Consider the following 16,919-nt stretch of genomic DNA (forward strand, 5'->3'; position numbering starts at 1 on the left):
TTCCTAATCTAGTGCCATTTGCCAGCACTTGGCTCATATCCCTCTAAACCCTTCCTATTCATATACCCATCCAGATGCCTTTTAAATGCTGTAATTGTATTAGTTTCACCACTTCCTCTGACAGCTCATTCCATACACGCACCACCCTCTGCATGAAAACGTTGCCCCTCAGGTCCCTTTTATATCTTTCCCCTCTCACCCTGAACCTATGCCCTCTAGTTCTGGACTCACCCACCCCAGGGAAAAGACCTTGTCTGTTTATCCTATCCATGCCCCTCATGATTTTATAAACCTCTATAAGTTCAGATGTGAAGGGTTGATGAGTGTCAATTTAATCTTCTCGGAAACGAAAAAGGGAAGCTGAACAGAGTGAATCATTAATGACGTGAAGGGAAACAAACTACAAGAGATTCTAATTTCTACCAATTTCTAGCCTCTTCCATTCTGTCCTTTCATCTCCTGAGGGTCGGAGTCTTACTAGGCACAATCTCTCAGGATTCATCACTACTGTGTATGTGTGTGGGATGAGCTAGGATAAACCAGATCACACCCATGTTCTCTCTCATTTTCACTCACAGGGTAATAGCCAGGGACAGTGAGAGAGGGGGAGAATGTCCCAGAAGACCTCCAGGGAGGACCTGCCTAGCTGGACTGATTTTTAATCAGAAAGGGAATCAAGGGTTACAGGGAAAAGGCAGGAAAGTGGAGTTGAGGATTATCAGATCGGCCATTGAATAGTGGATGGACTCGATGGGCTGATTGGCCTATCTCTGGTCCTATGTCTTATGGTGTTATTTGTGCCTTGTCAATGTTTATGATCCTTACTCAGTATGTAGACAGACCGACGGGGGGGAGGCCATTTTGGATTTGATGCTCGGCTAGGACAGGTGTCAGATCTCGCTGAGGGAGAGCATTTTGGTGAAAGTGATCACAACTGCCTCATATTTAGCATAGCCTTGGAGAGTGAAAGGAGCAGTTACTGAGGGAAGGTATTTAATTGGGGAAAGGAAATTATGACGCTATCAGACAGGAGTTGGGAAGTACAGACTGGGAGCAATTGTTCCACAGAAAGGGCACAGCAGACATGTGGAGACTATTTAAGGAGCAGTTGTTGCAAGTGAGGCACAAATTTATTCCCCTGAGACAGGTAAGAAGGGGTAAGATTAAGGAACCTTGGATGATGAGAACAGAGGAACTTCTCGTCAAAAGGAAGAAGGCAGCTTACGTAAGGTGGAGGAAGCAAGGATCTAGCACAGCTTTAGAGGATTACAGGCTTGCTAGAAAGGAGCTCAGAAATGGACTGAGGAGAGCCAGAAGGGGACACAAAAAAGGCTTAGCAAGAAGGATTAGGGAGAACCCAAAGGCATTTTACTCATACGTGAGGATTAAGAGAATGATCAGGGAGAAGGTAGGGCCGGTCAGGGATAGCGGAAGGAACCTGTGCGTGGAGTCTGAGCAGATAGGGGAAGCCCTAAATGAGTTTTTTGCTTCAGTTTTCACCAAGGAAAGGGAACTTGTTGTAAATGAAAACTTAGAGGAGCTGGGATACAGTCTTGACCAGATCAAGATTGATGAAGTTGATGCGCTAGAAGTTTTGGAAAACATTAATTACATTTGGTTACTTAGTGTGGAAACAGGCCCTTCGGCCCAACAAGTCCACACCGACCCTCCGAAGAGTAACCCACCCAGACCCATTCCCCTACACCTAACACTACGGGCAATTTAGCATGGCCAATTCACCTAACCTGCACATTTTTGGACTGTGGGAGGAAACCGGAGCACCCGGAGGAAACCCACGCAGACACGGGGAGAACGTGCAAACTCCACACAGACAGCTGCCTGAAGCAAGAATTGAACTCGGGTCTCTGGCGCTGTGAGGCAGCAGTGCTAACCACTGTGCCACCATGCCGCCCCAGCTTGATAAGTCCCCAGGGTCGGACCAGATTTACCCTAAGCTGCTCCGGGAAGCGAGAAAGGAGGTTGCTAAGCCGCTGGTGAGGATATTTGCCTCCTCACTCTCCACGGGAGTCGTACCGGAGCATTGGAAGGAGACGAATGTTGTTCCACTTTTCAATAATGGTAATAGGGAAATTCCTGGCAATTACAGACCAGTCAGTCTTACGTCTGTGGTCAGCAAAGTTGTGGAAAGAATTCTGAGGGATAGGATTTATGATTATTTGGCAAAGCATAGTGTGATTAAAGGCAGTCAGCATGGCTTTGTAGGGACGGGTCATGCCTCACAAATCTTATTGAGTTCTTTGAGGAGGTGTCAAGACAGGTCGATGACGGTAGAGCAGTAGATGTGGTGTTTATGGATTTCAGCAAGACATTTGATAGGGTTTCCCATGGCATTCATTCATAAAGTCAGGAAGTATGGGATACAGGGAGATTTGGCTATCTGGATTCAGAATTGGCTGGCTGACAGAAGACAGAGAGTGGTTGTAGATGGAAAATATTCTGCCTGGAGGACAGTGTTGAGTGGGGTACCGCAGGGTTCTGTTCTTGAGCCTCTGTTCTTTGTAGTTTTTATAAATGACTTGGATGAGGAGGTTGAGGGGTGGGTTAGTAAGTTTGCAGATGACACAAAGGTTGGAGGTGTTGTCGATAGCATAGAGGACAGAGGACTACTGCAGGCTGCAGCGCAACATAGACGGGATGCAGAGCTGGGCTGAGAAATGGCAGATGGAGTTCAACCTGGATAAATGTGAAGTGATGCATTTTGGAAGGTCGAACTCTAACGTTGAATATAGGATTAAAGACAGGATTCTTGGCAGTGTGGAGGAACAGAGGGATCTCGGTGTGCAAGTACATAGATCCCTCAAAGTTGCCACACGAGTGGATAGGGTTGTTAAGAAAGCATATGGTGTATGGCTTTCATTAACAGTGGTATTGAGTTTAAGAGCTGCGAGGTTTTGCTGCAGCTCTACAAGTCCCTGTTGAGACCACACTTGGAATATTGTGTCCAGTTCTGGTCGCCCTACTATAGGAAAGATACAGAGGCTTTGGAGAGGGTACAAAGAAGGTTTACCAGGATGCTGCCTGGACTAAATAAGCTCGTACTTTTCTCTTTGGAGAGAAGGAGGAAGAGAGGAGACCTGATCGAGGTGTACAAGATAATGAGAGGAATGGATAGAGTCAATAGCCAGAGAGTCTTCCCCAGGGCAGGATTGACTGGTATGAGAAGTCATAGTTTGAAGATATGAGGAGGAAGGTATAAAGGAGACATCAGAGGTAGGTTCTTTACGCAGAGAGTTGTGAATGCATGGAATGCATTGCTAGTTGAGGTGGTAGAAGCAGAGTCATTAGGGACATTTAAACAACTGCTGGACATGCAGTGAGTTGAGGGGTGCATAGGTTAAGTTACTATATTTTACATTAGGATTAAGTCTCGGCACAACATCGTGGGCCTCAGGGCCTGTTCTGTGCTGTACTTTTCTATGTTCTATGTTCAGCGAGAACAGTGGGGTCAGGTAGGGGCCTGTTAGAGCAGTTGGAGCTCCACAGCGACCATTACTGCCTCAGAGGTCACAAACCCAGACCCTCAGCTGGTGACCCCCACTTTGGAAAACCACGCTGCTCACCCTGTTGTATTTTCACATTCTTATCTCCCCTTTGAGAATGATATGAACCAGTGAATGTATCCAGACAGCGATTACCAACCTGCTAGGTTGCATATAATAAACACTCCTGTCCACCTGAAATCCAGGACATTCTGACCTAAACACTAGACCACAAGAATTCTCCAGACATCAAATGTCAAAATACAACTGTAATATTCATCATAAACCCTGAGCAAAATCCATTCTGTTCATGACCAATTGTCTTTGAAAGACATGTGCTGGAAAAGCACTCCCAGCTTCTTTGCCTCCTTCTCTCCCACCTCCCCCTCCCCCAACTAAAATTGGTATCTTCAGGAGGAATTTGGAGTGGAGGGTATTGTAAGGGAGAAAGGCAACTGAATTGAAATGGTGTTTGCAATCGACAAGAAGCAGGAATGGCTGGACTCTGGGCAGGTATGCTAGCGCTCTGGCTGACTGAGCTAGGTGTTAAATACCAGGGTTTGGAAGCCTTTGGCAGAGCTTGCATTTAAATTAGTTAATCACTAACAAAAGTATTTTTCCAAAGTGCCTGGAGCACTGAGATCAAACTGCTGTATAGACTTGTGCTGGAGGGAGCTGCTGTCCCTGTAGGGGAGAAAGAGAGTTTCATCGCCTAACAATTCAATCTTTCATACTTGAAATTCCAGCCAGGTGACTCCAAACTGAGCAGATGGCTTAGCCCTTTCCTGTCTTATGGTCTGTATTTTGGGTGCTGTCTTTTGATCAAGTGTCTAAGGTGGATCCTCTCTCCTTTCACTACACCCAGATACCAATGACAACAGGTCCACAGAGTCTGTCAGTTGTGGTCATAGGCTGTTTGGCAATGTCAGGTTTATAGATCGGATTAGCAAGTTTTGGCTGTTTGATGGGTGGAGAGTTAATAGTCTGTGTGGAAAGAGCTGTCCAGTGTGGACCCATTTGAAAGGAGTTTGAGAAGCAACTACATTGCTGTAGGTTTACAGTAACCTATAGACCAGACAAGGTGAGCACCAGATAATCCAATGATAATTATTAATCATGCCAGCAACTTAATTCTTATTTGTATTGAATTTTAATTCCAGCAGCGTTTATGAGCAGGATTTGAACCACTGTCCTCGAACATTAGTGATCTCCCTAACTTGTACATGGTGACTTTTCAGAGAGGTAGACTGCCATCCAAGTGGTCATTCCTCATGTTGACAAGTCACTCAACTCGGGAAGGTATTTAGACTGCCTTCACAAACCAACTACAAACTAAGAATAAAAACAGCAAGTGCTGGAGAAACTTAGTGGGTCAGGCCCCTGTGGAGAGAGAAACAGAGGAAAAAGTGAGGACTGCAGATGCTGGAGAACAGAGTCGAGAGTGTGGTGCTGGAAAAGCACAGCTGGTCAAGCAGCATCCGAGGAGCAGGAGAATCGACGTTTCAGGCATAAGCCCTCCATTCCTGATGAAGTGTTTATATTCAAAACATCGATTCTCCTGCACCATGGAGGCTGCCTGACCTGCTGTTCTTTTCCAGCACCACACTTGAGAGAGATAAACAGGTTTAACATTTCACATCCAATGACTCTTCTTTGGAAACCATTACAGCTCAGAAGGAGAGTCATATTGGATGTGAAAGATTAGCTCTGATTCTCTCTCAGACATTTCAGTGCCTGAGGAATGTAATATTAGTTGGAATAAATGTCATGTTTGATTCTTCAATTCCATGATATCCAGACCCAGTTTCTTCTGTTTAAGAAATAACATGAACAATGCCACACCGGGTAAAACCAGGCCAGCGTTAGGAGGCAGCAAGCATTTTCTGGGGAGACATCCCTGCTGATGAGATTGATTTTACTTCACGGCCAATCACATCCCCTCAACAGCACCTCACTGGATCATCAGTCAATCAGAGAAGGTTTAGCCCATTGGCGCTGGATCCTGGAGCACATTAGCAGTTCAAATCCAGACCACAACCTCTACCATCTAAAAGGCAGCGTGTTCAATGGGATTAGGTTCTCCTACAGGCTACACACTGTCTTGGTCATAGAGTCATAGAATCGCTACTATGTGGGAGCAGGCCATTCGACTCATCAAATCTATATTGACCCTCTGAAGAGCATCCAGGTCTCCTCCCTGCCTTTCCCATGGCTAAAGCACTTAGCCTGCACATCCCTGTAGAGTGTGGGCAATTTAGCATGGACAATCCACCTCACCTGCATATAGAAAATAGAACAGTACAGCACAGTACAGACCCTTCGGCCCTTGAGAATGTGCCGGCCTTTTATCCTACACTAGGATCAGACTAACTTTCATAGTACTATCTTCCATCTGCCTATCCAAGAGTCGCTTAAATGTCCCTAATGTATCTCATCTACTACCACCACTCTTTGGGGTATGGGAGGAAATCCATACAGACACGGGGAGAATGTGTAATCGAACCCAGGTTCCTTGTTCTGTGAGGCAGCAGTGCTAACCACTGAGCCACCATGCCACCCTTTGACATGGTCTGAGTTAAAATCCTGGAACCCCCTCCCTCTGGGTGACCCAACAGAACAGGACTGCAGTAGCTCAAGAAGCAGCTCAACACCAGCTTTCAAGAGAATTAAGGGATGGGCAATAATGGTGGTCCAGCCAGTGATACCCATACCCACTGAAAGAATCAAAACAGCTTCTCAACAAATATTTACCCATTTCAGACTTATTGTCATAATTGATCTCACAACAATTACTGTGTCAGGAAGATAGTTTCAAACATCTGCCTTTGCACGTTTAAGGATTCCGTATTTTCAGTGGGGAAGGTCTGATTCTAATGTTACTGCTCTTTAAGTATTAGATCCACAAACTAGAGGGAATACTTTTTCTGTCTAACCTCTCTGTTTCCTTAATGTCTTGAAAACTTGGATCAAGTAACCCCCTTAATGTTGTGAGCACCTTCCCAGGAACAAATATAAAAAGTGATTTACCTTAGTTATTGAGGGGGCTGTGGTGATGGCAGGATTTTGCTTTGGTTGGGGGAGCAGGCTTTTGAACAAGAGATCCCCAGACAAACAAAACTATTTCAGGAGGTCTAAAGTTTAAATAGGGGTCCATTTCAAAGTTGAACAATGTGTTACTTCCATTAATCCAGCAACTCGTGGGCGGCACGGTGGCACAGTGGTTAGCACTGCTGCCTCACAGCGCCAGAGACCCGGGTTCAATTCCCGCCTCCGGCGACTAACTGTGTGGAGTTTGCACGTTCTCCCCGTGTCTGCGTGGGTTTCCTCCGGGTGCTCCGGTTTCCTCCCACAGTCCAAAGATGTGCAGGTCAGGTGAATTGGCCATGCTAAATTGCCCGTAGTGTTAGGTAAGGGGTAAATGTAAGGGTATGGGTGGGTTGCGCTTCGGCGGGGCGGTGTGGACTTGTTGGGCCGAAGGGCCTGTTTCCACACTGTAAGTAATCTAATCTAATCTAATCTAACTCCAATGAAGCAGAAGAAAATGTTCAGAAGTCTTTTCAGACAGGAATTCCAAAGGACTTTGTCTGAGTACATGCAGTCTAGCAAACGAAAGTGTAGAAGTCGGCCATTTGGCCCATCTAGTCCACATCAACCCTCCTAACCCATCCAGCCTGGACAATCGTGGACACTATATGGGTGATTTAGCATGGCCACTCCATGTAACCTGCACATCTTTAGACTGTGGGAGAAAACTGGAGCGCACCCAGAGGAGACCCACACAGACACAGGGAGAACGTACAAAGTCTGCAGAATCCTTGATGTGATTCACTGCAATACCCTGAGTGATCATTTTATAAATGCATACCCAAACAAATGGGCTTTTAATCAGTCGCATTGTGGAAGTTTCCAACTTAATCCTTGTTTCACAGTTTTATCAAATGATCTCGGGCAGAACTTTTCGAGAGAAGGAGTGTTCAGTGATTTCTTAATGGGAATGTTTGAACAACCTGAATAACCCCAATCCCCACCTCCAGCGCTCACGGAGGAAGATAAACCTTTCAAGAATTTCTTATCCATTGTGTGTATCTAATCACCATTGAATCTTTGTGTTCTCATGTGACATTTAGTTTCATTTTTCTCTTTCTAAGAGCACAGATGCCAGCTTTGGCACATAAGTCATCCTTTGTGACTCAGCAGATAGCGCTCTTGCCTCTCAATCACAAGATTTGGAGTTCAGGTTCCACTCTGAGCCTTGAGCACAATACTCCAGGCTGATGCTCCAATGCTGCTGGCTTCCCAATGGATGTTAAACAGAGAGACCCCGGCTCCCAGGTCACACAGATTGCAAAGATCTCATTTGAAAGAGAGAGCCCTGGCCATTATTTGCATCTCAGTTAACATCATGCATACTGGGGAAATAAAATAATAACATACAGATTTGCAGAAAACATTTTTCGGGTCGATCATCACTTTCTGATGAAAGGTCAATGACCTCAAATGTTAACTCTGTTTCTCTTCCACAGATGTTCCTGAATTTTGGCTGCAATTTCTGACTTATCTCTGATTACCAATGTGTTCAGTGTTTTGCTTTTGTGCTACTAAGAATAGATCAGCTAGTCATCGTTCCATTCGTGTATGATAGAACTTGCTGTGCGCAAATTGGTGACTGTGTTTCTTACTTTACAGCAGTGACTAACAAGAATGAGAAACGTCAGGGATGAGGATAGATTGAAGAAATTGGGACTATTCTGCTTGGGCAGAGAAAGGCTGAGACAAGATTTGAAACTATAAGCAAACTGGACAGAGTAGACATAGAGAAAATGTTCCAACCTTGTAAAAGGAACAAATATGGAACAATATGGCAGATTAAAAGTGATGTGCAAAAGAAGCAAGCATGATGTGAGGAAAATCTTATTTACACAGTGAGTAGTTAGGATCTAGAATGCACTGCCTGGAAATCTGGTGGACACAGGATCAATTGAAACATTCAGGAGAGTATTTAATGAGTATATAATGTGTAGGAATATGGGAACAAAGCAGGAGATTGGCACAAGGCGATGAATTGGTGTAGGGATGATGGGCTGAATGGCCTCCTCTGCATTGGAACAATTCTGTGACTTCATTGGGCTTTAAAGCCCTTGAAGACTCCTGCTGGTCATGAAAAGTGCTCTATAAATACAAGTCCTTTTCGTGTGTGTGTATGTTTAAGTGTCTCTGACTGAATATGTGTGTCTTTATGTCTAACTGTGTGTGTGTGTATGTGTCTGTGTGTATTTGTGTCCCTGAGTGTGTCTCTGTATGTTTATGACCGTCTGTGTGTGTCTGAGGTCTGATGGAAGCGGAAGTTTTATTTAGGTCATTGGTGATGAGACTGGGTTTATTCACAGCTGGCACTCTTCGTTCGAGGGTGTGGTTTTGAAGTGGGGGACAGGGTGAGGAGGTAAAGAGTCCCTCTCCTATCTTAGTCACAAGCATCTGAGAGTGATCGAACCGCCACAACAACTGTGCTGATGGAACAGCCACCCTGGAGCCTCTTCTTCACCGGGCTGGAAAGGGGAAGCAGCAAGAAGCAAGAGATTTTCTACAGCCCGAGTTTTCTGCTCTCCTTCCTCTCTGCTCAAATGTTGCATCCGTTTGTGGTGAGAGTCTGTCTGTGCTTTGCAGGAAACAGTCGAACTGTAGGCCTAACCTCCATCCTAGAACACAGCAATAATTTTCTACTGAAGATGTAAGACTTTAAGACCAAATGATTGTAAGATGCAGGAACAGAATAGACCATTCCACCCATCAGGTTCTGCTCGCCATTCAATAAGATCACGGCTGATCATCTCCACTTTCCTCCCTTTTACCCATAACTCTTGATTCCCTTCCTGATTCAAAATCTGTCTACCTCAGCCTTAATATACTTATTGGTCAGCCTCTACCTCTCTCTCTATGGTAAAGAATCACACAGATTGATTACCCTTTGAGAGAAGAAATTCCTCCTCATCGCTGTCTTAAATGAACAGCCCCTTATTCTGAGATTATGCCCTCTGTCCTAGACTGACCCACACGGGGAAAGAACGTTTCTGCATCTACCCTGTCAAGTCCCCTAAGAATTTTGAATGGTTCAGTGAGGTCATGTTTCGTTCTCCTAAATGCCACAGGTCCAACCTACTCAGCTTCTTCTCATAACATAATTTCTCTAGGAGCAGTCTAGTGAGCCTTCTCTGGACTGTCACCAATGCCAGTACATCTTTCCCTCAATAAGGCGACCAAAATAGTTCCCAATATTCCAGGTATAGTCTGATTAGTGCCTTGTATAGACTATATTTTTGTACTCCATTCCCTTTGAAACAATGGCCAACATACCGTTTGCCTTCTGTAACACCACTGAATCTGAATGCTAGCTTTTTGTGATTCATGGATGAGGACTCCCAAATTCCTTTGTGCTGAGCTGACTATGGGATGGCAGACAGGAAGGTGATAGTTCAGAATAAAATCAGATGAGTTGTGATCTTATGCTATGGTGGAGCAGGCTTGAAGGGCATAGCTCCTATTCCTGCTCCGAATTACTGTCTTGAGTCACTACAATGCTTTGTGTTGATAGTTTACAGGGCTTTGCGTGGGTGACTGTGGGAATTCCTGTTGCTTTGATACATTCTGTCTGTGGCAGGGTCATAACACAAAGGGACCATAGGTTTGAACCCACACTTAGACACAAACTCTCTGTGTGGTGAGTTCAGAGTATTGGGGTAAATACCTGTGTCTGTGTCCCTCTCCAAGCAGCGTCCCTGGGCTGGCTATCACAAAGCCTCAGCCAACACTTTGCTGATGGTGGTGCATACAACAAGGGAGTGAGGAAAGAGATACTGTTATCCGGTGTTTTTCATGTCCTCGGGGCATTACAGAACTCTTCACAGCCAATGAGGAGTCTTTGCAATGTAGTTGCTGTTGTAATCTAGCAAACGCCAACAGCCAGCTCATGCATATCAAGATTCCCACAAACAATAATGACGTAACTGCTGAGAGAATCATTGTTAAATGGTGGTAGTGGAGGAAAAAGTGTTGTCCAAGAAAAAAGGAGGTCCTTGTCCTTTTTTCCAACAATTGACAATGGGATTTCTTTTCCATCCTCCTGAAAAGGCAAGTGGACCCTCAATTCCATATCTCATCCAAATGTTACCACCTCCAGCAGTGCAGCACTTCTCCAGTACTGTACCAAAGTGACCCACTCAAATACACATGCACAGTGATTGGTTTCACTGAGCCAAGCCTAGCATTACATGTAACAAATTCTTCAAGTAGTTGAGTACATACCTATTCACCAAGTCTGTGTACATTTTGATTGCTTAATATTTGTAAGAATGTACTGACACATCCGGAATGCAGGTATTATTTTACTGTAATGAGTATCATTTTACTGTTGAGTCAGAGCGTTAGTAGTCAAAATATTACATTCATCAATGCTTCCTGCTGTGTGAGTGTGGTCTTGTGTGTGTATGTGTGTCAGTGTGTGTGCATGTGTGTGTATTCTAATGTGAATGTGTGTGCACGTGTGCCATTATCCCAAACATTCCTTAGTGATTTATTTCAGTATATTTGACAGAAGGTGAGTAAGCAAGACCGAGACAAGTATCACTAATTTAACTCATTTGGGAAATTCAAGGAGGGTTGGCCTTGGAATCTTTGTAAAAGGGGAGATTTGAGAATGACCAAAATCTCCCTTATACTTATAAACAACAGAGTTACCACAGTTGGCTTGATCAGATCTTTGATCTCCCTCAAATAATAGGTGTGAGATAGGGTATTTTTAAACAAGAAAGTTTTAAGTTGGTGATGTAAACATCAGAAAGGAAAGAATTAATATATACAAGCTTCTTGACTGTTTTTAAGAGGAGTCCATTTGTTTATTTTGAACCAATAAAATTCTCTTGTCATATTAATGGGCAAATAGAATTAGTGAATGGCTTTGTATGACATGATGACATGATGTTGTTTGGGTAATACAACAGGGTTCTGCTTTGGACAGGGAGGCCTGGATTCGAGTTCCACCTGCTTCAGAGGTGTGTAAGACCATTTCTGAATGGGTTGATCAGAAAATATCTACATGAGGGCCACTCTACTCCAGACCTCATTATAACATTGGCCTAAAAATAGAAGAAAAAGTTGAACTCGACATGAGGTGAGAGTGACTGCCTTTGACATCAAGACCATATTTGACTGAGTGTGGCATTAAGGAGCTTGAGCAAAACTAGAATCAATAGAAATGAGGGAAAACTTTCCACTGGATGGAGCCATATTTGGCACACAGGAACGCGGTTCTGTTGTTTTATTGGATATCAATTACTTCAGTATCAGGATGTCTCTAAAGGAATTGCTCAGGGTAGTGTCCCAGGTCCAACCATCTTCAGCTGTTTCACCAATGACTTTCTCTCCATCAGAAGTGGAGACATTCTCTGATGACTGCACCATGTTCAACACCATTCACAACTCCTCACATACTGAAGAAATCCATGTTCACATGCAGCCAAACACAGACAATGTTCAGGCTTGGGCTGATGTGGCACAAATATCAAGGTTACCATTGACCAGAAACTGAACTGACGAGTCATGTAAATACTGTGGCAACAAGAACAGGTCAGCAACTGGGGGGTTCTGAAGTGACTAACGCACCTCTTGACTCCCCAAAGTCAGTCCACCATCTACAAGGCACAAGTCAGGGGTGTGATGGAATACTCCCCATTTGCTTGGATGGGTGCAGCTCCAACAACATCCAAGAAGCTTGACACCATCCTAGACAAAACAGCCCACTTGGTTGTCACCACATCCACAAGCATCCACTCCCTCTACCAATGACAAAAGCAGCAGTGCGTACAGTCGACAATGCGCATTGAAGAGATTCACCAAAGATCCCCAGACAGTACCTTCCAAACCCATTACCATTTTGGAGGAGAAGAGCAACAGATACATGAGCACTACCTGCAAGCTCTCTCCGAGTAACTCACTTTCCTGACTTGGAAATATGTCACTGTCCAGTGTCATTGGGTAAAAATCCTGGAACCCCCCCTGCAATGGTATTGTGTTTCCACCAACAACAAATGGACTATAGCATTTCAAGAAGGCAGCACATCACCACCATCACATGGACAATTAGGGATGGGCAGTAAATGCTGGCCCTCGCAGAGATGCTGACACCCCATGAAAGAATAAAGGTGAAGAAGGTTATTGGGCTGATGATGGTTTTGAGATGGCAATTGAGAAATGGTGGGACTGAGATATGGAGGAAGACAATTCTGGGCTTGAGAGCCTGAGAAAAGTACAGATTGTTGGACTTCCTGTAGTTGAAAGCCTTGTTCTTAAGAATGTGGAGCATTCAATGTGGAGTCATTGTAAGGATTGGAATATAAACCAGAACAGCATAGCAAGGAGGCAGGTTCGGAGATCACTGGAGTAGGAGGCACAGCAGAGATTTGCACCAAATGACTCATCTAATAGGAGAATATTTTGATGAGGTAATGTCAAGGTCCATCTGGTGGTCACTTGATACAACAATCATGAAGATCTTGATTCATCATAGTGATTGATCTCCTTGAATTAGTCAACAACAGATTCAAATCTGAGACAAGGAAAATCTCACTGGTGGAAAGTCAAGGGTCCTGAAAGTAAGCCTCTTCTAAATCCACTGTACTTCCTCACATCACAGGCAGAATTTTATGGAATGTCTGAAAGATGACCCAGGAGGGTTGGCCACCCTCCTAAAGGTCCATCCTTTATCTGTCCACGGTTTTATTGCCCATCCTCACCCAAGTATTTGACCAACCAAAGGCTACTTCCTACCCATCCTCAACTGTGAGGCTGGGAGGAAATGTTCAGGTCACTGGGGACAGGGCTCAGTCTTCCCTCAAGGGCCCCTTTTCCAATTCGGTATACTCTGTTGCACCCACTCCCTCCCAAGTGCTCTTCTCCCCAACTCCCAATCAAAATCACTCCCCTACTGCTCGACCTCCTTGCAGCTCCTGAGTCTCCTCCACCTCACACCTCCCCAGTTGTGAAGCGTGGGTCTTAGAATCTGGCAATTGCATGAAAAATTGTTTTTTCAAATGAGGCTTGAACTTGTGTCTTGGGGACTAGTGTGATCAACTGGCCTTAAATAAAAGGGGTAGAATATTGGTTGGCCTGGCCTAAAGGATGAGAAGAGTGAAATTTGGAACAAGCACTGAGACCGTTGGAGAAACTGAGCAGGACCTGTGAGGAAAGAAACAGAGTTTTGAGCCTTGTTTGACTTCTTCAGAACCAAATTGAATTTGGGGCTCTACCCATGTGACCAGGCTTCCTCCGTGCAACCAGCTGGGCTGGGCTGGTATCAGACAAAAGTGCATCAACTCTGAGTTGGTACTTTTAACAATTTGTTGTGGGGGTGTGGACAATGCTGAAATGGCCAAAGCTTTCATTCATGAGAAGCTAGGACTCCTTCGGAATAATGACAACTGCTGGCCATGCTCGAGCCTTGCAAACAGTATTGTGGCAACTGCCTGGAATGGACAGGCCAGGGCAGGTCTGCTGAGTAATTCCTTTGACTGAAAGATGCTGCTGAAATTGGTTTCAGCAATAATGTTGGGATTCGCAAATAATCACATCTCTTGAATCCAGCTCACTGTGGCAGGACTCAAGTTTACAATCAGTGCATGGTCAGCATAACACCAGAAAAACCATAACCTGAGCTGCATTTAAAAACATACCTGATACGAGAAGGACTAGAGTACTCAGCTCCTCTAGCCTGCTTCATCATTTCATTAGACTGTGGCTGATCCTCTGCCTCAACTTCACTTGTACGTTTGCTTCCTGTATGCCTTGAAACCCTGAGAAGCCAAATATGTGTCAATGTCAGTCTTGAATATGTTCAATGATTCATCCACAGCCTTCTGGGGTAGAAAATTTCAAAGGTTCACAACCTTCTGCTTGAAGAAATTTCTTCTCCCCGCAGTCCTAAATGATTGCCTCTGAGACTGTGTGCCCCCGTGTTCTGGGTTAGCCAGAAGGGGATCAATCTCTCTGCATCTACCCTGTCAGGCCCCATCGGAGCCCTTGTATGTTTCAATGAGATCATCAATCATTCCTTTTAAAATCCAGAGAGTAGGCCCAGTTCATTGTAGACCAGCCCCCTAATCCCAGGCACCTGGAGACCGAAGATAACTCCACCTTGTTAGTTTTCTCGAGACAGTTGGATTTGGTGGGAATGATCAGGAATTCAGGCAGTTTGACCAACATCTCTACAAGCTTCAGAATATGAGAGCATCAGGGAGAGAGAGAGAGAGAGAGGTAAACAGCAAGAGAAGGAAAGAAAAGTCCTCAGCGCTATCTATAACAAGCTTTGTTCTCTGCACAGGTCTGAGTGATCAAGCCGAGGGTAATGAAAAGCCAAGACATTACAGTGACATATTCCGGGAGCTGGATGCGCTAGAAATTTCTTTCGGAAACTCGTGAGTACCGGCCCATCGCATGCCCGCCATTTGACAACTGCACAAGAAAACTGCACAAAGGCACAAGAAAAGGAGCTGGAGTAGACCATTCAGCCCATCAAGCCTGCTCTGCCATTCAGTGACACCTTGGCTGATCTTGGGCTTCATTGCTACTTTCTCACCCTTTCCCCATATCACTCAATTCCCTGAAACACCCAAGAACCTGTCTATCCCAATCTGAAACACCTACTACTCCACTCTGCCAGCCCTCCTTGAAATTCTCAACGGGGTTGCCTCATTCTTCTACACTCCAGAGAATATGTACCCAATTGACTTAGCCTCTCATCATAGGTCCCATTGCAGGTACCAATGTAGTGATCTTCGCTGGACTGCCTCCAATCTCATAAGGCTACGGTTAGATTTCTTCCTGAAATGTGGAGATCAAAACTGCACCTAGTACTCTACATTTGGTCTCACTAAAGCCCCAGAGATTTGTAGCAACATTTCTTTTACTTGCTTTCCTAGTTTTGGTAGCTGCTGTCTAGAATTTGGCGACAATCTTCATCGTCATGAGCCTGTAAAATGAGGGTCAGCCTGTGTTGGAGTGCATTCAACTCAGTATCAAAGTTTTTCTCAAACTGTAACCAAATCCCTTTAAATGTCAACAGTTACAGAGTGGAGCTGTGGCTCCAATTGTTAAAGTTGTGAGTTGTTAATTCCTCTTCACCACCAACTTCCCCTAAATCAGACTGCATCCTACGTAATTGTGAAAAAGTTCTTAATCTCCTGTAGAAGTGCCTCCAAAACAGTGTTTCCGCTGTTTTAATGCCTCAGACTTATTGTGCAAGTTTGAAATGTATGAAGGTTATTGAGTAATGGAGTAGTCTTTAATTCAGCAGTTGATGAAATGGCAGTGTTGATGCAACAAAATTGAACATCTCCCTGTTCATGGGCTTTTTGCAGCAGCAGCAATTGAGTCTTGGAGTGCACTCCATTTGGTCATGTCCACAACATTTAAAACAAACACTTCAAAGGGCCTTGCAGCTGTCAGAAATCAGTCTGAGCTCCATGGCAGCCATTCTGCTTCTGAGTTTGTGAACCCAAAATCCCAGCTTATTGGGAATTGTAAATTTGAGGAGGCCTAACCAATCGAATCGTCCTGGAATCCCTACAGTGTGGAAACAGGCCATTCAGCCCAATAAGTCCACACCGACCCTCCGAAGAGTAACCCACCCAGACCCATTGATTCGTACTGAAGTGCTGTCATTCTCTCTTCTCCCTATAGCACAGTCGACTTCTTCATGATGGAAGCGGAGGACAGCTTCATTTCCTCTGACCCATCTCCCGATGAAGAGATTACGGTGAGTGCTGAGTGCTTGGCAAAAAGGTGAGGGGTGAGGGTTTGTGTTGAGGAAGGAGGTAAATGTACTTGGAATTGGAGCAGGAGGAGGTAGGTAGGAGTTATGTGGGCTGAGGAGGGAAGCGTTGGTGGGGAGTGGTTAGTGGTAGGCAGAGGTGAGGGGATTGGGAGTGCACCCACGTCTCAGGTACAGTGCAAATTCCTCAGTGACATTGAGGCTAAAAGAATTACATTGTGAGGATTCAAATTGAATTCTTGAGACATTTAAGGAAATGAGAGAAATTGGTCGGGTCTTTGGCAGGCTAAGGAGATAGTTTTCCTCTCCCAAGAGAGATGGAGACTTGGAACAATTGGGGGGTTTAACCACAAAACTAGAGCAAGAAAGCTCAGAGCAGTATTAGTGGCCTGTAGTGCCCACTGCCTGTCAGCACCCTAGAACATAGAACAATACAACACAGTACAGGCCCTTCGGCCCACGATGTTGTGCCGAACATTTGTCCTAGCTTAAGCACCTATCCATGTACCTGTCCAATTGCCGCTTAAAAGGTCACCAATGATTCTGACTCTGCCACTCCCACCACCACTCTCTGGGTAAAGAACCTACCCCTGACATCCCCC

The 16,919-nt window shown here is 44.8% G+C and overlaps 1 protein-coding gene across 4 annotated transcripts in view; it reads left to right on the plus strand.

Moving 5' to 3' along the window:
- LOC122552167 (GEM-interacting protein-like) overlaps positions 1–16,919 on the plus strand; it is a 104,215-nt gene that overhangs the window by 22,638 nt on the left and 64,658 nt on the right. For 3 of the 4 annotated variants that reach the window (XM_043694699.1, XM_043694700.1, XM_043694703.1), the window contains 2 exons: positions 14,869–14,962; positions 16,227–16,302. In XM_043694699.1, the coding sequence (XP_043550634.1) occupies positions 14,869–14,962; positions 16,227–16,302 (170 nt within the window). Of the gene's footprint in view, positions 1–8,912; positions 9,140–14,868; positions 14,963–16,226; positions 16,303–16,919 lie in introns of those variants that run through there. The other variant, XM_043694702.1, reaches the window with a different exon arrangement.

This window comes from Chiloscyllium plagiosum, chromosome 8, assembly GCF_004010195.1.
Source record: "Chiloscyllium plagiosum isolate BGI_BamShark_2017 chromosome 8, ASM401019v2, whole genome shotgun sequence".
Classification (NCBI taxonomy): Eukaryota; Metazoa; Chordata; class Chondrichthyes; order Orectolobiformes; family Hemiscylliidae; genus Chiloscyllium; species Chiloscyllium plagiosum.